At 38.6% G+C, this 22,890-nt stretch overlaps 1 protein-coding gene across 2 annotated transcripts in view; it reads right to left on the minus strand.

Moving 5' to 3' along the window:
- Window positions 1-22,890, minus strand: part of MARCHF6 (membrane associated ring-CH-type finger 6) — a 79,545-nt gene that overhangs the window by 35,784 nt on the left and 20,871 nt on the right. For both annotated transcript variants that reach the window (XM_034657087.1, XM_034657088.1), the window contains exons 2-10: window positions 21,064-21,160; window positions 20,189-20,262; window positions 16,573-16,716; window positions 11,124-11,196; window positions 6,779-6,947; window positions 3,819-4,008; window positions 2,136-2,197; window positions 1,562-1,594; window positions 392-443 (exon numbers count right to left, since the gene is read on the minus strand). In XM_034657087.1, coding sequence (XP_034512978.1) covers window positions 392-443; window positions 1,562-1,594; window positions 2,136-2,197; window positions 3,819-4,008; window positions 6,779-6,947; window positions 11,124-11,196; window positions 16,573-16,716; window positions 20,189-20,262; window positions 21,064-21,160 — 894 coding nt within the window. The remainder of the gene's footprint in view (window positions 1-391; window positions 444-1,561; window positions 1,595-2,135; window positions 2,198-3,818; window positions 4,009-6,778; window positions 6,948-11,123; window positions 11,197-16,572; window positions 16,717-20,188; window positions 20,263-21,063; window positions 21,161-22,890) is intronic.

The following is a 22,890-nucleotide window of genomic DNA, read 5'->3' on the forward strand; positions in this document are numbered from 1 at the left end:
TTTTTTTAACTTTTAAGTTCATTTTTTTTTTTTTTGGTAATCTCTACACCCAACGTGTGGCTCGAACTCATGACCCCAAGATCAAGAGTCGCATGCTCCTGAGCTGAAGGCAGACACTCAACCGACTGAGCCACCCAGGTGCCCCTAAAATCAACTTCTATAAAAAGAGATGGAAATGACCAAAAGAAACAGAGGTGGTAGGTAACTGCAGTCAGTGCTGCTTGGGAAAGAAAAGCATCTGTATACCTGGGGCCTTCTTATACAGGATGGCTATCTACAACCGTTTCACATATTCTAGTGTTTAAAAAACGAAAACAAAACCTCTAACAAGGCTTCTAGAAAACTGAACTCCTATGATAATACCATAAATAACAGCATAAACACCACTTACCAAAAACAAGAATGAACAATGTGTTTAAAGACACCACCCAGAAGACATGTTCCTAAAGGAAAAGAGCATTAATAAAACATATTCAATTCTTCCATGGACTGCACTACTCCACTTAGTTAGAGTGAAATTTTCACTCCATAATGTTGAGATTTCATTACGTGCAACTTCTCATTTTTCATTAGATAGCTCATAAAACTAAACCTAATAAAACTCAAGTTCATAATGTTACATGCAGGGGAAAAAAATCAATCCATAAACATTTCCTCTTCAGAAATTAGTAAGCACTACAAACTACACAGATTCTCATAAATAATAGCCAGATTTCACTTAAATCAAATGACGCTGAAAAATTCCAAATGGAGGAAAATTTGAAAATCACATTAATTCTGAACTTCCCATCAATGCAAACCACACAGTGCTTCTTTCCAGTGTCCATTCTGTTCTCATGGCTTCTGCAAGGTCAATTCTCTTCCCTGGTCCCTTTTCTGATTATGGCACCCTGGTTTTCTTAGTAGAAGTCTTAGAATACTCATTTTCACTCGGCCATTCATCCACTCCCCCACCCCCAGTTATGTATTATCGCCTCCAAGATGACTGCTACCTTATGTTACTGTTTCAGTCAATAGGGGTTCTTTGACTAGTAGCTAAAGTCATCTTGATACCCAAAGCCATTTAAAAATCCCAAGTGATTTTATGTTACAGAACCTGAAAAGACCATCACTTCTCCTAAAGAACAGGTTCTTTAATCATTCTTCCCCTCTGGTTTGCACTCTTTACTAATAAAGTAAAAATAGGTGAGGGTTGGCAAACAGTGGAAACCTAACATGAAACTGGGTCTCACAGTGAGCACTACAAAGCATTAATTAATACACTGCAAGGTTTAAAAGACGACCAAGTTCTTCTTAACTACCATTAAATCTGCATTTCATTTTCTTCTCTAAAAATCAAATACTCAATAATGACCTTTGTAAATACTATCACCTTTGTTCTTCGCCAATATTTTCAACACACAGAACAGACTTTCTTCAACATATTAAGCAATCAAAAATCAAAGGGCATGTTGACCTTTCGTATAAAAAGCCAAACATACTGTAAAGTTGAAATTGCTGAATCATTAAGATAAATAATTAAATCACAACTGTATTATTAAAAAATATGAGCTTTACTTACTAGAAAAACTAGCGATCCATCAAGTCCTAGCATCTGAAATAATAATATGCATATGTTCAAGATGCAACAGGATTTTTTATTCTATTTAGAAAAAAGGCTGACTTTCAATTATATTTAAACATAATCCTTACCCATACTTTCCAATACAGCTTACCATTTTCAGAGAGCAAAAAACTTATCAGAATTTTATATTTGGACTCCATTTATTCCAAATCATATGATTATAAGGTCAAAACAGTTCCATCACGGGTTTAATTCTTACATTAGATAAGGAGCCAGCCAAGATTTAGTACAACTGCAGTATCAGAATAATACTTCAATTCAAATTATTACTTCATTTTAGAGAAGTCCACAATTTGTTTGTATAAAAGGCCAGAAAACAGAAAAATAATCATTAGATAATATTTTTACTATTTTCACCACAAAAAATGCATCACTTTTCCCTAGAAATTGAAGTTCTATGGCAGCTTCCACTGAATGTAGCTACAAAATTGGAGTATACATCTACATATGCCCAACCTTAACACACAGCCTAGGGTTAAAACAGGAGAATGCATGAAAGAAAGAATCTTACTCTTTCCCACGTAAGCTCTTCTGCAGCTCGGTCCCACTCTAAAGCATTCCAGTTCATGTCATCTGGAAATATAATTGTAGTTGAAAGATTACTGATGGAACCTGAACCATAAATAATAAAACATATGCTTTTAATTTGGTGTTTTGCAAGCTGTTGATGAGAAGCTAAACTACATTATTTGCTTGTTAAGTAATAAGAACACATATACATAAATTTAACACACATAAGGTGATTCTAGATTGTGGTTAAGTGCTTGAAAGGAAATAATAGGATTATGTGAAAGAGAGGAACTTTACTGCTCTGAATCAAGAATGAATCTGGCAAATTTGAGAAAAACGAGGAAGCCAGGGGACAAAAATTCTCCGGGGGTGCAGGGGGGGCGGGGGGAGTGGTAGAAGATGCAGCATGAAAGGCAGACAGGGATCAGATCATACAAGGGGGGGGATGACCTGGATTTTGTTTTGTTCTTTAGCATGATAGAAAAACCACTACCAGATTTTCAAGGCAGGAGAACACTACAAATACTATGTGGAGCACGACTGGAAGACAGAAGCTACACACTCAGAAGCTACTGCGTTAGATATGAAGAGAAGAAAAGGATGGTCACACCAGGGTGTCAGCAGGCTGCCTCCTCAGAGCCTCTGAACATAGACTCACTGCTCCCTACAAAGGCCCCTTGCTCCCATCACACAATTTCCTTTTTCTCATCCTTCAGGTCTCACCTCAAATATCACTTACTCTGAGCTACCTGGAGAATCTTATTTAAAACAGACTCTCCCAACAGCATCTTCAGAGCAACCCGCACATTTGTCACAATGCAGAATGAGGTATTTGTGCACTTGGGTACTCGTGGTTCTTCACTAGACCAGGAACTCCATAAAGGCAGGGACCTGTCTAAGTGCCCGGCACCCAGGAGACACTCAGACACCAGCAATGTCCAGCGGACCTGGAGAAAGTGCGGTGCTGACAGGAAAACTCTGGGGCGGGAGGAGAGAAGCGGAGGTGGTGAGCTACTGCCAGCTGACTGGCGGGCACGGTCTTGGATCTTCTTTAGCATTCTGGAGTTAGACTGCTAGAAAATGAGAAAATGGTTTCCTTAATGGCATCTGACCTGCAGGTTACGCTTCAAGAATTCTTCTTTGATATTAAAAGTTGTGCTGACTCAAGAGAAACAGAAGTATTAAGTGATCTGTATCAAATTCTTTTTTAAAAAAACCAGAGTCTAGTACAACTTATAAATAACTTCTTTCTATCCATCCTATAAAGGTCCTGTGTAGAGTAGGATTTTAAAACACAAGCACCTGCCTCCAGCTCAGGTCATGATCCCAGGTTCCTGCGATCGAGCCCCGCCTCCAGCTCCCTGCTCAGTGAGGAGTCTGTTTCTCCCTCTCCCTCTGCCTGCTCCCCCTGCTCTCTCACTCTTGCTTCCTCTTAAATAAATAAAAAATATTTTAAGAAAAAAATAAATAATAAAACACAAAATGTGCCCCGCTTCACAAAAAAAATATTTACACATATGTATATTCGTAAATACAAATCTCTCAAAACAAAGTAAAAACAGGTTAGAAATAGAACTCCAAAGCCATAACATTTTGAAAACTCCAGTCCTTCTCCTCAAGGAAAGTTGGAAATGGACTAATGGTCACGAAGGAAGGGTAGGGATGGGCCAGCAGCCATTATTACCCTGGGCCCCGTTGTTGGCATCGGCTGCATCCTCCCCACCCGCTTCCTCCTCCTCCTCGTTGTCCTCCTCCTCGTCTTCTGCCTGATCATCCTGGGCGTCGGGGTTTTCTCCCACCACCGCGTTCTCGGCTGGTGGGTTAGCAGGCTGGTCGGGGGCAACATTTTCAGCACCGTTTCCTCCTGCTGGAGCCTAAAATGACAGAAGAGCCCAGAAATGTAGCTAACTTGTCTCAGTTCTGCTCTATTTTCAAATCATACTCTTCCTGTTAAAAAAAAAAACAAAACTAGCAAACATGAACTACTAAAAAAAATTTTTAAAAAAACCTCTCAAGGTTATCTTTTCTACAAGTATCTAATTTTGGTCCTACTCAACATATAAGTACATAAATTCACTTCACAGTGTATATATTCATTCAGTATAATTTAGGGATTTCACAAAGTATTACAGAAAATAGGCGTATCTGGCTAACTTTAACTGTTCAGGCACATCCCAAACCAGGTACTGGTGGCGTTACAGAAGTTTCTATTTGTGCCAGTAGAGCAAGAATTAAGAATTCAGAAAGTTAAAGCCATTACCTTTTTGGATACATAAAAATAATACATTAAAACATGTCACAAAGTACAAAAAATGAGAAATTCAACAGCAGGCCGTCTGTCTTAACAACAGGGCAGAAAAAGTCCCTCTGGAGTTCAGTTTCAGGAAATTGAGCTCCCTGGCCAAAAAAGAGGTGCAGACATGAGTTCTGCTTTATTCTTATTACAACTAGTCAAGGACAAACTCGAAGAAAACCAAGGTTCAGATTTCCCATGACTGCAGTTGGATCTTGTAACAAAGAGAACTTTGGTTAGTTTTCACATGTAGTCTAGCAAGAAGGGAGCAGCGAGATTCAGCCAGTGATTCTGACCCCGGGCTGACATCTCTGCACCTGAGTTCTGAGCTCCTAGGCAAGACAACCTGGAATTACTTCTGCACCAGCATCTCCACAATCTGCTCCTCTATGTGAACACTGGGTCTCAGCTACTGTCCAGCAAGCTCCAATAAAGGCCTGAGGACATCCCTGGGCCCAGCTGCAACCTCTGCCTGGAGGCTGCAGGGTTGGGAAGGTTCTCTCATGGAATGATCTCAAGGTCTTCGACACAGTCTTCATCAAGGCTATCTGGTGGAAGCCCAGGAGGCTCTCATGGAACCTGGACCTGGGGAGCTGTTCTTAGGATAACCTCTGGCTCCTAAGCCATCATCTCATTTAGTGCTGACCTTCTTTGATCATTCCGGACTTCTCTATTTCTTTGTGTCTTTGGTACCATTCAGTCTTCATTCTTTAACTCTGGGGAAACAGAACTCAGACTCCAGTGCAGGTGCCACATTAGAGGGCAGGGACATAGGGGTGCCTCAGGGACGAATATGTATTTACTTATATACCTATTTGTTTATACCCCCACAGATGTATAACTTAGTTCTCAGTTATCAGTTAAACACTTGAAGAAACAGTTTCTAATTCCTGCTCAGGGGGCACCTGGGTGGCTCAGTCGTTAAGCGTCTGCCTTCAGCTCAGGGCATGATCCCAGGGTCCTAGGATCGAGCCCCACATTGGGCTCCCAACTCTGTTGGGAACCTGCTTCTTCCTCTCCCACTCCCCCTGCTTGTGTTCCCTCTCTCGCTGGCTGTCTCTCTGTCAAGTAAATAAATAAAATCTTAAAAAAAAAAAAAAAAGAAAAAGAAAAAATTCCTGCTCAGTAGGTAAACCTGTCCATATGGACTTTGTCAGTTCTCACATTCATCCTCCTCTGGCTCTTACTGAGTTCTGATACCTACCAAATGCAAAGACATGTTATAGTTAAGGAAAACACTGAACTCCGGTGGAGTCAACGAACATTCTAAAAGAGCAACTACATTAAATATTTCAAAATATGAGATACAATAATAAAAGTATTAACACTAAGTAAGAAGTGTCTTTTCTTTCTAGTCTCATTTCTTTTCTTTTCTTTTTTTTTTAAGGTTTTATTTATTTATTTGACAGAGATAGAGACAGCCAGCGAGAGAGGGAACACAAGCAGGGGGAGTGGGAGAGGAAGAAGCAGGCTCCTAGCGGAGAAGCCTGATGTGGGGCTCGATCCCATAATGCCGGGATCATGCCCTGAGCCGAAGGCAGGCGCTTAACCGCTGTGCCACCCAGGCGCCCCTCTAGTCTCATTTCTTGTATGTGTGATTTGCTAAGAAGTTACGCTCTTAACTCTGCAGAGAAAAGGGTGTGGCAGAATTTGATGGAAATCAAACTACACACTGATACAGAAGGTCCTTAAATGAAAAATTAAGTTAACTATCATTTTCAGTATCTTAGAGTCAATTTTTCCTAATAAAATTTTATGAAGTTTAAATAGTTTTTGTACATAAATAGCTAATATTTTGACATTTTCAGCCCCATAATTTCTCGGCGAGCAAGACACCAAAGGTCATTTATCTTAACCTCTTTCTCTTAACACATCTAGCAAACGCTCCTGCATCTAACATAAACATGCATCTCTCATACAGAGAAAGGGAAACTGCACCAGATTGTGTAACAGTGTTCTAATGATTCTACTTTTAGTAAGGTTGCTACTGGGAGCAGCAAACACAGGCATTTACATAAGAAGAAACTCATGAACCAAGAAAGTGGGGAGCCTCCTCGGTGTCCTGCAGCATGCCAGCATCATCGCCACGGAGTCTATATAACTTCCAGGCCAGCATTAAGCAGTAAATCCAGGCAAAGGAAATGAAAGAACACTTCAGTACACCCCCTAACACCACTCCCAATCTCACTAAAAAATTAAGAAGCAAAGTAAAAGTGCTTTCTTCTGATTTCTTTTTGCATTTCCTTTAACTTCTCCCAAACCTTTTCACTGCCCTGTTGCAATAAGGGGCAGAGGACTCAAGGGGTTTAGATCTTAGAAAATGACAATAATTCCCGGGCAGAGGGAGTTACCTCATTCTGGTGATGCCCAGCTGCATTGAAGGGTGGGGCAGCATGCTCCAACCAAATCGGCGCTCCCCCGTGGACTATCTGCTCTCGCAACCACACGAGGCTGATGAATGCACATAGTGTGCATGTTACCACAAAACAACCCTGCAAACAATCCGCCAATAAATTGTCCCTATTAAAAAAAAATTATATAGAATTACTCCAAAGAATGCTTAAAATTAAGAAACCAAAGGTAACAACATTTCCCTGAAACTAATATGTCAGAGAGAAGAGCCAGAAAATGAGTCATAATTTTCTGAGTAAAAATCAGTTTCTCAGAATTATTTCTGAGAATGGTGAAATTCTATCCATCTTAAAACTGGCCAAATATATTTATTTATATATTTGTATTATATGTATTTATAATAAGTGAAAAATAACATCAGAGCTACACAGAAATTAGCTACGTAGCCATTCTTTGAACATGGTTTAGAAACACTCAGGCAAAAAGCAAAACCAAAGCAACCAAACACTGACAAGGGCCAAGTATGTATGTAATTTACAAAAGGTGAAGGACTGTCTGACCCACACTAAGTATTTCCGTATCCTTATTTTACACACAAGTTGAATAAACTTGATTAGCTGATACCCACACAAATGAAGATAATCAGCAAATCAGGAAAGAGAAGAACCTCCAGAGAAGCCTAATGATAATGTAAAGAAAGCAAGCTGAGAGATACTCACTATGCAATGTGCAAGACAAAGAAGTTTGTAATACACTTTAGATATCACTTAGAAAGCAGATTAAATTTTGAAGCTAACTGCAAATATATCATAAGTATGTTATTAGTTCCTCAACAAATTCAGACAGACAAATTACATTATGATATACGTAGTAACACCAAAGACATCTTTGTTCTTTTCCTCTCAAGGGGCTTGTCCTTCCCTAGTCTATGCCTGATTTCAGAATAATTCAAGGACATACTAAGGATAATTCAAGGATAACTAAGAATCTTGGTGGCCTTAGGAAAATCCTTTAACATAACAGAATGACTTTTTCTTCCATGGAAAATCTGAAGAAGGGTCCGTCTGAGAGACCTCAGCCTACTGGCTCCAAATTTAATGAATTGATGTGGCCCACAGATATGACGTGGAATATATCCTAATCAAAAGAGGAATCCTAACCACTCCCGTGCTAAGAACCCTCCAGATTATTAAAACTTTGATAACTTCAGACTAAAATACCCACTTCTCTACTCCGCACTTGTCATCAGCAATAATAACAATTGTTTGATGTCAATTTTAAATAGTGACAAACCCTCTGTAGAGTTCTTTTCCCTCATACCTAGAATCTGGGCTAGTTCTGTGACTTGCCTGGACCAAGGTGAGGCTGACTGAATTTAGAGCCTAGAAGAGAGCTGGTGAATTTCAACTCTCACCTTTTATAATGCTGCTGTGCGACCACCATGTACAGAAGCCCTGCTGGCTTTCTGCAAGATGAGGGGGCACAGGAAGAGAACCAAGGCACACAGCTGGAGCCATCTGAGACCATCCAACTCCAGTGAAACACTGCAGTAACTGAGTAACCGAGGCAAGCCCAACAGATGAACTGATCAGCTGAGCTCAGCCCAAATTGCTGACCCCTGGAATTATGAGCCAATAAAGTTACTATTGTTTCAAGCCAGTAAGTTTTGGGGACAGTATGTTTTGAAGAAATAATTAACTGATACGTTGCACCTGGAGATGATCTGAAGCACTGAGCTACAGAATATGTAAGCAGCTGCTATGATATTAAGAAATTTAAAGTAAAATTTCAGAAATAAAATTAATACTACAGAGAAAATGAAACACTGCTCATTAAAAAAAAAAGTAGTTTAGTTAAAAGCGCTTTCAGGAAAACTGGCTCAATTCTTCAAACTGTAAGAGGCAGCATGGAATTACAAAACCAAACCATGTTTACAATTTCTTTTGACTATCCCCAGCCATGCCTTTGGTGTTCCTCCTGTGTCAATCAGTCTCATGAAGGCAATTCTGGTGGCCCACTAACCAATCAGGTTAGGAAGAAAAGGGGAGCCTGCCAACGTAAGATAAGCAGTAGCTCTGAGTTTCAGTGATAATTCTGCTATATGTTAACCTAGTACTCCAAATTCACATATAGTTTTTACATATATATATATATATGGAATTTAATCTTTGAACAGCCCACCCAAAGCCCTGAGGCATGATCTTCCTCACAGAGGAGGAAACGGGTTCAGATAGGTCCAATGATTTGCCCAAAGTCACCAAAAAACCTGCAGACACAGAAACCATATTCCAATGCTAGGGCTAATTCTGTTACAACCAACTACCTCGTTGTATCACTTAAGTGATCACACCTGCCAAAAACCAGATGGTCAATGGTTTAACCAACAAGAAATAAAGGCAGTAGGTAAGTAGGATACTCTACCTTGTTTGTCTGGGATTTCCCTGACATGGCTTCCATAAACACTGTTTTTCATATAGCCAAAAGCCTACCAATTTAGGCTTTGGTAAATGTTAACATATTTAGCCACTTAAAACAGAAACTATTAGAGAAACAATGTATCTCTGCTTCATTAAACTGCATAGATAGGAACTCAAGTCACCTTTTCTAAGCAGCTGAGAAACTGGCCGCTACCATGCACACTCACTAACTACAACGGTTTGCAGAATTTTAGCCCGAACTAAATGGAACAAGAATACCCTATGTGAAATGGTTCTTTTATTAGCTTACACACATTAAAATAAAACTTCCAGCACTCTTAGCAGTCACCCCTGGCTTTTATCGGACTTCCCTCGCTACTTCCGATATCCATCTTTGCGGTGTACACAACTCCTAAATGCAAGCCAGAGGTGAACGATCCCATATACACAAAGACATAACGAATGGCAGCTGAGCCATTCAAGACAAACTTCTTACATTTCTATACTGAGACCATGTTCTGGATGACTGAAATAAAAACCTGATGTCCAGAAATGGGAATGCTGTCCTGTTTGTTTCTACCGCATCACTTCACAAAAAGCCTGTATTTTATACAAAGGGGTATCTGCTTATGCTAGTTCCAAACTTTCAAATGTGTTAAGTTACTGCTTCTCTTTTTCGTTATGGCCACAGCTAAGAGCACCCTATTTCAAGGCCTCTGTCTACTTCTAAACATTACTTTATCAAAGTTGTTCTTTAATAATGAAAACAAAAAACAATTCTAATGAAAATAAATTCAAGCTGAAAACCTTTAATCTATTATTCCCTACACTGCCAAAGACACAGAAATGAAATAACCTGACTGTTCTATCCCAAAAAGGTATTATCAGCAAGTAGAAAAACCAAGTCACAGACACATCTAATGTTTCTAAATATTTAGAAACATGATTAAAAATAATGATGCAGGGGCGCCTGGGTAGCGCAGGCGTTAAGCATCTGCCTTCGGCTGAGGGCGTGATCCCGGCATTCCGGGATCGAGTCCCACATCGGGCTCCTCCGCTGGGAGCCTGCTTCTTCCTCTCCCACTCCCCTGCTGTGTTCCCTCTCTTACTGGCTATCTCTCTGTCACATAAATAAATAAAATCTTAAAAAAAAAATAATAATGATGATGCAGATGCAAGAGCCTTAAAAGAACTTCTCCTTAATTTCTTTTCTATCAGAATGGATAGATGCTCTCTTCTACTGCCTCGTGGCTTATTTTTATGGTAATATACTCTGATTACTTCTGTTCCATAGGACAGTTTCATATTGTTCTTTGTCTTCACTGACCTAGGAATCAGAAACCTAAGGTGAGCTGGGTACAAAAGATTTAGTAAATATAGGTGCAATCACTGGCAGGCTTAATATTCTAATGATCTTGATACAATTCATCATTTACAGCATTTCTAATTCTGACATCAGTAATAAAAACACATGTCTTAACCAAGAAAACACAATTACAATGCTTAATGTCAAATTAAGATACAGTAAAATAATGACAGTGAACAAGTTTTTAGAGTCCTTATTCTAATAATCACAAGAAATATTTAAAAACTGAATTTATGTTCAAATGACTATCTTGTTAAAAAATACGTGTTTAAATGAACTCTCAGCATATGATAGCACATATCTCACACTGCATGGCAGCCTATTTAACAGATCATCCCACCCTTACAAAACAGTCCTTTAAAAAACAGTATGTTTTAAATTAAACATGTACATATGTCAGCTACTTTTACTGTAGCTATAACTGTCAGACTAAGCGATATAAATTACTCTTTGTCCTTGGAACAAAAGGACTTTTCAAATTATAACAAAAGTAAAAGCGTGCAGGAAAGCCGTGCACTAGCTACGCTGTGCAGCAGAGTTTCCAGCTTTACGAGTACTCACGTGGACAGCATGTCCAGTGGCAGTGTCAGTAGTGAGCTCACGGAGCCAGTAAACAAACACTTGTAGATACGGCCTACCAAAAAGGGCAAGATGGCATACGGTTACAACACACATCATGAACTCAGACAGGCACTCAATTAAACGGAGGTAAAGTGGGGGCGCCTGAGTGGCTCAGTCGTTAAGCGTCTGCTTTCGGCTCAGGGCGTGATCCCAGGGTCCTGGGATGCAGCCCCGCATTAAGCCCCACATCCGGCTCTCTGCTCCGCTGGGAGCCTGCTTCTTCCTCTCCTGCTCCCCCTGCTTGTGTTCCCTCTCTGGCTGGCTGTCTCTCTCTGTCAAATAAATAAAATCTTAAAAAAAACAAAAAACAAAAAACAAAAAATGGAGGTAAGGTGTGAGCCCCTGAAATATTTTGTTTTTGCAAGGCTGTCCTAAAATACTACATTAAAAAAAACTCTAGGGGCGCCTGGGTGGCATAGTGGTTGGGCGTCTGCCTTCAGCTCAGGGCGTGATCCCGGCATTATGCGATCGAGCCCCACATCAGGCTCCTCTGCTGGGAGCCTGCTTCTTCCTCTCCCGCTCCCCCTGCTTGTGTTCCCTCTCTCGCTGGCTGTCTCTGTATCTGTCAAATAAATAAATAAAATCTTTAAAAAAAAAAAAAAAAACTCTAGGGCACCTGGGTGGCTCATTCAGTTAAGCAACCAACTCTTGGTTTCAGGTCATGATCTCATGGGTCGTGGGACTGAGCCCCATATTGGGCTCCACACTCAGCAGGGAGTCAGGTTGAGGATTCTCTCCTTCTGCCTCTCCTCCCACTCTCTTTCTAAAATAATAAATCCTGAAAAAACCCAACATGGTTAAGCATAAAAATAGTGACAGTGAAGAGTAAATGTTACACACTAATGTTGAAAGCTTAGATTCTCTATAGACTGACTGACTTGTTTCTATGAATGAGCTTACATGTTTGAAAAGGAAAGAAATATAAAGATCACTAAATTACAATATAGAGAATATTTTTTAACTGAGAATTCTAAAATTCATTGAGTCTACTCATGAAAATAAAAGATTTCAGTTCTGGGGGTATACAATTTGAAATTAATAGGCCTTTTCAGAAGAATAAATGCTCCAATAACATGAATAGCAAACAACCAATTTTTTAAAAACACAGATTCAAGGGTCCTCAAAAAAAAATCTTAAATCTGGCCACGAAGGGAAAAAAAGACAAAGTATGGGTGAATGCACAGCCATCCTCTTATCCTCTTAGTCAGAAAGGGAAGAACAGATAGGGCCCAAGAGGAAACAGTGAGATTTTCTTTCTAACCAGAACTTGTATATTAATTTAAGCATTTCCCTATAGCCTTGTATCAGAAATTCTCAATGACTTCAATGGCTGTTTTCAAAAGCCAAATCAAAATGAAAGGTAGGAAAAAATTTCTGTAATAGAAATTACTTACATTTGTGTATGAAATATTCAAAGCAAGTATGCTTGTAACAAAGTAAAACTGACAACAAACCAAACGTCTGTAAATAAGAAAACGGATTCATAAATTACAGGCCTCCTTCTTGCAGAGTGCTCTGCAACCATTAAAAAAAAAAGGTAGCTCAAAAAGAGTACAGTAGCTCAACACGTTCTTACATGGAAATATACCAGGGTACACTGCTAAGACAAGGAAAAAAGTTAGACTATGTATTTCGTGACAGAACTTAAATTTTAAATTACAAGTGTGTATATGAGTGTCTGTAAACAAGTCAGAACAGAGATCCAGCTTGTTAACTGCATTACTTAAATCCTCTAAGTCCCTACTTAACTTTTGATTATTTGATCTGATTTTGGAGAGGTGTGTTAGTCTGCCACTTGACTGTGAAATTTCGAAGTCCTGTACTCCGGTGCATAAAAGTTCTTAAGTTTTACTTTCTTAGGACTATGCCCTTTACACTAATATGACTTACAATGTTTTGCTCCATTTAAAGCTTTTTATCTTGAGTGACATCTGGCTGACGAGCGCCGTTCCTGTGTTCTGTCAGCATCTGCTAACAACCCTCTAGCATTGACGTGGGCTGCTCTGTACTTCTCTCTCATAGTAAACCAGCTTCCTCTGTATACAACTGTGTAAACTCTTATGATCACAGAAGTTGCAACCTTACCCTTTCCTCTCTTACTTCCCTCCCTCTGCCCTCCATCCCTGTCTTTCCTGTCTTTTGTTGGGACTTTACAAATATATGCTGTTTCATACTCCGACTTCTCAGAACAAAAACTCATTATCCCCTTTCTATTCTTCTGGCACTTATTAAGTTTTGTTACTTTTTATTAAGGTAAAATTTATATGAATCTTAAGTATATGTCTCAGTGAATTCTTATATATGTACATATCCAGGAAACTGCCACCTAGATCAAGATATTCAGCACTTCTAAGTCCCTGGAAGGCTCCTCAATCCCCTTCCTAGTCAGTATCTCCAGCAAAAAGGTAACCACCATTCTGATCTCTAACACCATAGATCAGTTTGGCCTACTTTAAAATTTCACATAAATGCAATCATACAATCCATACTTTTTGTGCCTCACTTCTTTCAAAGTAAAACTCATCCATGTTATTCCATGTCCCAATAATGAGATCTTTTCTCACTGCTAAGTACTATTCCATCGTATACAAAAACCACAATGTATCTACTCTATTATTGTTGATACGTATTTCCTTGGTTCCAGTTTTTAACAACTATTAGCAAAGCTGCTGTGGTCATTCTTGAACACCTATCTTTTAGTGGACACAGGGCTCTGGTTTCCATCAGCTATATTCCTAGACATGGAACTGTTGAACCATAAGGTATTTATAATATTTAGCACTGGTAGATACTGACAGTTTTTCAAAGTGGTTACACCATATATACTCCCGTCATCAATGTAAGCATGTTCCAGATGCTCCACATCCTAAGAAATATTTGGCATTGTCTTATTTTTTAATTTTAGCCATTCTGCTCAGTATATAGCAATATCTTCTTGTGCATTTCCCTGATGACTAATGATGCTGAGCAGCTTTTTGTGTGTTCCTGCCTATTTAGATCTTTCCAGAAACAACTATTCAAATCTTTTGTCTACTTTTTATTTGGGTTGTCTGTGTTTTTCTTTCTGATTTTTAGGAGTTCCCTACATAATCTAGATACAAGTCCTTTGCTTGATGTGTGTATTGCAAATATCTTCTCTCACTCTGTGGGGCTTGCCTTTCTCTCTTAAAGATATCAAAGCATGAATAAAAGTTCTTAATTTCAATTAAGTCCAATTTATTCAGTATTTTCTTTTATGGTTATTCCCCTATATTTTCCTTTTCTTTTCTTTCCTTTTTTTTTTTTTTTTTTAAGGTTTTATTTATTTGGGCACCTGGGGCTCAGGTGGTTAAGCATCTGCCTTCGGCTCAGGTCATGATCCCAGGGTCCTGGAATGGAGTCCCATATGGAAGCCCGCTTCTCCCTCTCCTCCCCACTCCTGCTCTATTTGTCTCTCTCAAATAAATAAATAAAATCTTAAAAATTTATTTATTTATTTATTCAGAGAGACAGACAGAGTGTGCACAAATGAGGGGAGGGGCAGAGGGAGAGGAAGAGAAAGCATTTCAAGCAGACATGGTGTTAAGCATGGAGCCTGATGCAAGGGCTCAATCCCATGACCCTGAGATCATGACCTCAGCCGAAATCGAGACAGGCGCTTAACAGACTGAGCCACCCAGGTACCCCATTATCCTGTATTTTTAGAAATCTTTTGGTTTTTAACATTCACATTCAAGCTTATGATCCATCTCAAATTAATTTCTGTGTCAGGTGTGAGATAATGACATGGTTCATTTTTCTTCATATGGCCATCCAGTTGATGCTATACCATTTTTATTGGAAGGATCATCCTTCCTCCACCACACAGCAGTGGCACCTTTGTTGTGAATCAGGTGATGATGCAGATGTGGGTCTAGTCCTGGACACCAGTTGGTTACCCCCATAGTTTTTAATGCAGAGTCACATGGTATTTTCCTCTGTCCAAAGCATCCACAGTCTCCTTACAAATAAGATAAACAATTTAAAAAGCTCTCATTTCTATCCTCTCCTCACAGTTTCTCCAATGTTAAAATCATCTAGAATTTTAGTTCCAGGCTACTACCTAAAAATTACCAGTCATTGTACATTAAACAATTGCTAGTTAGCTGTGGGAGGCACCTGTCTCTTTTTCTTTGTAGCTCATGACTTTCTCTCTGATTCCTCACTCATTTAGGTAAAGTATATTCTCGAACACTTTTTTCATAAATAGTTTGAAGTGACAAACTTTTCATGCCCTTGCATCTACTGAAACATCTTTACTTTGTCCCTCCATCTGAGAATAATTTATGGGTAGATTTCAGGTTCAGAAATGTTGTCAAAGTCTGAAGTTTCTGCTGTCCTCAAGCATTCAGACCAGCTGATTTTAAGTCTGATGCCAGTCTGATTTTTACTCTGTAGGATAATGTGCAAATGGAACATCTACCATTTTATTCGGCCCTGGAAAATTTTAGAATGTGTCTAGGTTTATGAGGCTCTATCCTTCATCATGGTCAGCTCTCTCTTTCAATTGAAAAGATGCCTGTCATTTCCTTATGTCCATGATCTTTGCTACACAGGTACTGAAACAACTGGATGCAGCCTTCATCTTCTGGTTTTTTTCCTCCTCACACTTGCAATTTCCTGTCTGAGTTACATCCTAGAGAACCCCTTACTCAATCTCCTAGTTTACTACTTCATTTTTCAACAATTCTGCTATTTCAGACAAATTCTGCTATTCAATGTGTCCCCAAAAATTTCACCTTCATAAATGATCAATTTTATTTATTTACTTTTAAAGAGACATGAGGATATTAATTATACTTATTTAACAACCTAATTTGCATTTAACTCCAAAGAATCATAGCTACATACCCTGGCACCACGTACTATCTACCCTTCTGCATCTCTTTAAAAACAAAACCCAAAGGGGATCAACTAAGGGCTAGTTTACCAACCTTCCAGAAAACCTCCTATATCTTAAAAGATAAGCCTTCCAGTTATTCAGGACTATTACAGATATTTGAGTTGTCTTTTAAAAGGGAGGAAAAAACCCTCAAAGTAATCCAACTTCTGCAATCCTTGAAAGTTCTAATATACTTCAAAGAACAAAAATGAACATCCTAATTATAATTTGATTTTGCTTTTTCAATTCTTTCATGAACTTTACTAAGCCTCAGAATGCTATTTTGCATTCCCACATTCATTAAAGAAAATGATCTGTTAAAAATAGTTCTTAATTTAGGTGGACAATGTTTTCTAAGTGAGGCTTTCCTAACACATGAAACTGTAACATCAAATATCATTCAGAAAAAAATATGATGCAATATTACAATATTAAATAGTTATTATATAATTTAAAAATAACTCCAATCAGACAGAAATGAATACTCACATGCTGTAAGAGGAACAACTCCCAACCATGCAAAGGCCACAAGTGTATAATGAAACCAATATCGTATTGCAGTGCCAATACTTGTAACCAGTCCGGCAAATATGTCTTGGATTGGAAGCCGAGAAGGCATATCTGGAGAATAAACTAGAAGAGAAAGAAAGAAAGTGCACATAATTTCATAAATATTAAAAAAAACTTAATTCATAACTATAAATAGGCATGTAGAACTAGCTTAACTTTCAATCTTTGTATTTCACTTAAATATCTTTTCCTATTAAAAAAGTGAATCAAATAGTTACAATAATACCACATTTACTCAGAAGTCATCTGAGAACAAATCACATGTGAAATGCAGAAACCAACAAAAAAGGCCTCTGTTCAGGAAAAAAGATTCAAGAGAAGTTCACATCCCTCAGTCATGCCATGAACTTCATGCAAAACTAACTTAAACATATTTTAGCATTTAAACAATGCAATTATCTGGCTTCCCAAATTATAAAAGATCAGATAAAGTGAACAGGAGCAAAAGGTAAAGCTATTGACATGTTACCAAGAAAGAATTCTCCTTAGTGAAAACCACAGTATCACCTTATACCTGTCAAATGGCTAGTATCAAAAAGATAAGAAATAGTAAGTGTTGGCAAGGATGTAGAGAAAAAGGAACCCTTGTGCACTGTTGGGTGTGAGAATGTAAACTGGTACAGCCACTGTGGAAAGGAGTATGGAGGTTCCCCCCAAAATTAAAAATATACAGTACCATACAATCCAGTAATTCCACTTCTGGGAAGTGGAAGCAGCAGGAAAACAAAAACATCAACTTGAAAAGATATCTGCACCCCTATGTTCATTGCAGCATTACTTACAATAGCCAAGATGTGGAAGCAATCCAAGCATCCACTGGAAGATGAATGGATAAAGAAAGAATAGTGTGTGTGTGTGTGTGTGTGTGTATAGATACACACATATATACATAATGGAATACTGCTCAGCCATGAAAAATAAGACCCTGCCATTTGTGACAACATGGACAGATCTAGAGGGTACTATGCTAAGGAAATAAGTCAGTAAGTAAAAGACAAATAACATGATTTTACTTACATATGGAATCTAAGAAACAAAACAAATAAACAAAAATGCTGTAACAGACATATAAATACAGAGAACAAACCGGCAGTTGCAAAAGGGAAAGGTGGGGTGGGCAAAATGGGCAAAGGGGAATAAGTCATAGGAATGAAAGGCAGAGCAGAGGGAATATATACAATAGCACTGTATAGTGAAAGATGGCAGCTACACTTGTGGTGAGCATAACATAACATACAGTTGTAGAATCACTATGTTGTACATCCGAAACTAATGCAATACTGTGTCTCAACTATACTTCAATTAAAAAAAAAAAAAAAGAGCTAGCTCTCCTCCCAAATACAAGCCTTTGACACAGCACTCAAAAAGTACAATCTGGGGGCGCCTGGGTGGCACAGCGGTTAAGCGTCTGCCTTCGGCTCAGGGCGTGATCCCGGCGTTATGGGATCGAGCCCCACATCAGGCTCCTCTGCTGTGAGCCTGCTTCTTCCTCTCCCACTCCCCCTGCTTGTGTTCCCTCTCTCACTGGCTGTCTCTATCTCTGTCAAATAAATAAAATATCTTTAAAAAAAAAAAAAAAGTACAATCTGTAGTGAAGTCATTTCATGTGGAAGCAAACAACGTACTAACATTCTGACATTTGTTGGTCAATCATACCCCCACACAATTTAAAAACAGTAATTAATGTTCCAAGCAGTAAATTCAGATCTTCCCATCTCTCTGTAAGATGTGGTTTAACACACTAAGAGAAAGATTTCCTTGTTAAATGGTTCCAATGAAAACCACTGCTCTACCATACATACCTCAGAAAGAACATATGGAGGAACAAACACCTTTCTCTAGTGAGGCCAAAATAAGGAATTATGATGTGTAAAGTTTTAAAATTAATGATTTAAAATTAACGAGTGAACTATTACAAAACTATTCATGGCTACAAACATTAAGGAATAAGCTATTAACAAATAGCAAGTTTTTGCAGCATAGCCGCAAAGATCACTTACTTTAACAGGATACTTGATATACAGTCATTAAACTACTAAATACAATTTTTGAAAAAGATAGAGAATGGCCTATGTCAAATGATAACTAAAATGTACCAACACAAGCTTTTATCGGTCTCAAAAAACACAAGTATTTCCTACCAAACTTTATGAAAATATTCAATTACTTAGAATTACAGTTTGCTATAAACCTTAAGTTGTAGAGTTTTTACGCCCTACAGAAAATTAAATAATACAAAATAAATAACTTAATGTTTTCTTGATGGTAATAAAGTTACAAAAATAAAATTGTAATGACTTTAATCATTTATACTCCCTCACATAAAAACAAAGTAAAACTAACACTAAGAGCATTTATACTCAGCAGCTCAAGATACTATTTAAAAAACAAAACAAAACCAAAAACACAAAAAACCTTTGGAAGAGGAGGGCAATGTACTACAATCCCAGAATGAAAAGTATACTTCAAATTCTTGATAAGCTGCCAGTAGAGTCCTCTACTTATTTAGGCTGAATAACATTAAATATCAATCAGTAGGCACAGGAATTATAAAATATAACTGAAATTTTAAAGACATGCAAAATATGTGCCAAAGGCTTATAAAATATTAAGCTTAGAAAGTCTCATTTTTAAAAAGTGAATTGGGGGGGCCACCTGCCTAGCTCAATCAGTAGAACATGCAACTCCTGAGCCTTCTCTTTATTATTATTATTATTATTATTATTATTCCAACCTGCACAATTTTAACTCAAAAGATATCCCACGTTTGAACAGTGAGGAGATATCTGAAAAATCAGGGCAACATTATTAATTTTTCTGGGGGAATGATGATATCACAGTTAACTGTTTTTAAAAAGAATCCTTACTGTTTAGAGATACATATTAAAATATGTACAGATGAAATTATAAATGATGGGATTTGCTTTAAAAAGACAGAGGAAGGGAGCAAGAACATAGGTAAGGAATACCATGTAAAGGCCATGAGCTAAAAATGAGTCAAACTAAGAGATAAGAACATGGGGGCTCATTATATACATTTACATTTTTATACATTTGAACTTGTCCTTAATAAAAAGTTGAAAAAGAGGGGCACCTGGGTAGCTCAGTCCATTAAATGTTTGACTCTTGATTTAGGCTTAGGTCATGATCTCAGGGTCCTGAGACTGAACCCTGCGTGGGGCTCTGTGCTGAGCATGGGGCCTGCTTAAGATACTCTCTCTCATTCTCCCTCTGCCCCTCCCCGCCCCACTAGTGGCACGCGCTTGCACTCTCTCTCTCTCTCTCTCTCAAAAAAATAAAAAAGAAAGAAGAAATATTCTACAAATTAAATCACTTTCTCACACATGCATGCATCTGTGTGTTAAAAGCTGACATGTATTTTTAAAAAATATTTTCCAAAATGTTACAGCAATACATTGTTATTACCAATGACAAATTTAAAAACAGTTAAAAACAGTTGCTTTAAAACTGCTTAAACACCTTTATGCGGCCAGTTATAACCCAAAAATGCAATGCAAACTTCTAAAGAACTTACTTGGTGTGAAAGCAAATCTGTGCTTGCATAATTCACAGTATTCTTTTCGACTGTGTTTCAGCCACTGAACTAAGCTGCAATCACAAACACATTCATGAATACAGTATTTACAACAAGGAAATTTTAAGCTTTCACTGAAAACCAACGTTCTGTTATTAAATTTTAACATATCACAGAGCTTCTACAATTTTGACAGTTTCATATTTATAATATTCTTTTGGACTTTTATAACTTAATGCCTTCTGAAAGTACAGAACTATAACAGATTTTTAAAAAGTATGTATTTCTACTATTAAAAAACTTCACTTAACTACATTGTAATCTCCTCAAGCCTAACCTCAACTATGAAAGAATCTCCAAGCACGACATCAGTTTCAACACTGGTCTGACAATACTGCTACCCTGGATAGCTCGGCTGGAATCCTGGTTGCCACTAACTGGCTGGCTGTGTACCCAGAACTTCAACCTTTCTACGCTGGTTTCTTCATCTGCATAATAAAAAAAAAATCCACCTCATGGTTCTAAGGATTAAATGAGCTAAGATGTATAAAAGCCATGAGGACTACCTGGCACAAAGAATTGCATAAATGTAAGCTATTATCATGCCAAGCAGAATCAGAAAACCTTAACACTCCAATGAACAAAACAAGCTCTCCATGGTAGAAATGAACAAACAGGTACTCACACGCTCCTGGAAAACAATAATACCAAAATGACGGGGAATGGTAATAAGAAATATGGGTAATTTCCAAATTTTCACAACAAAATTTTTAAAAAGTAACTATTATAGAGAAAGTTCATTGAAACAATCCCCCTTATTACATAAATGACAAAACTAAAGCTCAGACATAAAATTTTCTAAAAGGATGACTCACCATTCTTGATGGATAAACTTAATACTGCCAGTACATACACAAGGATGATAAAGAGGTTTCTCAGGTGTTCCTTCTGACCGACACACTCTGCATATATCTGTGAATGAGAAAGATAAATTGAATTATCTTTGATTACAATTTAAAAAAAAAAGAACCCCAAAACAAAAATAATGTGTGTTAAAGCAAGAATCCATCAGCAACAGAAAAGTAAAAGCATTATTATGATAATAATCAAGTATATTCCAAAACCAAAAAATTTCCTAATATATAAAAAGGCCAATTGGTCCTTTCAATGAGAACTGTACTCATTAAATTGCATTCTTCCTAAGTAACAAATGCTAAATAGAAATATGCAAAATCATGTTACCACTGGTATCCTAAGAATTTTAAACTCCAATCCTAACAGTTTAAAGTCCTAAGTCCAGTCCTAACAGTTTAAACTCCATAAAAACATCCAAGGACTTAACAGCAGCGGGCAGCACTGGAGACACCCCTTTAGCTTCACCTCATTCCACAAGAGATATAGACACACACACACAAATAGGGTGAGAGGGGGCACCCCAAAACCACAAAGGTGCCAGGCCAGAGGTGAGCCAGAGGTCACCTTAAGCAGAAGTTACCAGAGCCCAGGACTACCTGGTCGGAGGCCAGAGGCAAAAGCTCACCCTTCATTCTGCCCCACATGGTTCTCAGCACATCTGTCCATCTTCTTGCCTGCGGTGGCCTGTGATATGCTGAGGAAGAACCTCAAATGCCAAGAACCATCCCACTCACAGGCTCCACAATGCTCCCTCTGCAGGACAACCTATGGAAACCTGATCGAAACTTTTATTTAGACCTTCTTCTCTGTGATCTATAAGGCTAAGTGTCTTTTGATCTACTCTCTCAAGGGAGGTCCTCGTTAATGGGGAAAAACTGCAATCCAAGCCCATCATTAATGGATTTAACCAGTCCCCAGCACCACTGGGACTAGGGTGCACAGACACTAAGCAGTGTGGCACTCGGCCCCCAATGTTAAAAAGCACTGTGTTGCTCGTTCCAGGATGGCTGAGCGCCACTTACCAAAGTCAAAGGATAATGAGTACTCAAGCTGGCTAACTGGTTAGCAGACTAATACCCCTAGTTATCAATAAGCCAGGCAAATCACTGCTAACATAGAAAGGCCATACACCACCACCCACAGAAGAGTTTTTGCTGTGCCAGTTTTACCTAGACGAGAGCCAGGAGGGGTTGTCCAGGTTGAGTCAAATCAAGCTCCAGGGCTGTCTTTCAGTTAGCTTTAGAACCACACCCTGCCACAACCCCCCCACGCCCCACCCCGTCACCACCCGAAGGACTTTGGTTTCCTGGAGGCGACCGGAGGGTCATGAGAACAATGCTGGCTGTCCATATCATTTACAGTCAGAACTACATGGGATACGTTGGATCCAAGCCTCTTCAAACCTCCCACTTTCACCTTCATCCTTGATTAATGAAAACATCTTTGGCAAAAGCTCTCACTCTGGTCCGTCCTGCACCAGTCTAAGACTTTGGGCTCTAGCAACACAGTATGAATGTCCCAACAATCCTGTCTAATCAGCCTCTGCAAAGTTCTGACACAAACAAAATAGAATTCCGCAAAGTTCTGACACACTAGAATTTCATGATTCCCAGGGCAGTATCCTGGCAGCTTGAGTCTGCTTTGAGCACTCTTTCTCCAAATATACACTTCAGCCTAGGGAAACTGGCTAAGATCCAGGAGCTCACCCAAGCGGACGGGGGTTGGGGGGACCTGAAAAGACCATCTCCTGTGGTGGACCTGCTGCTGCTCACATGGGAGATCCAACA

Source organism: Ailuropoda melanoleuca, chromosome 3, assembly GCF_002007445.2.
Source record: "Ailuropoda melanoleuca isolate Jingjing chromosome 3, ASM200744v2, whole genome shotgun sequence".
NCBI classification, from domain to species: domain Eukaryota; kingdom Metazoa; phylum Chordata; class Mammalia; order Carnivora; family Ursidae; genus Ailuropoda; species Ailuropoda melanoleuca.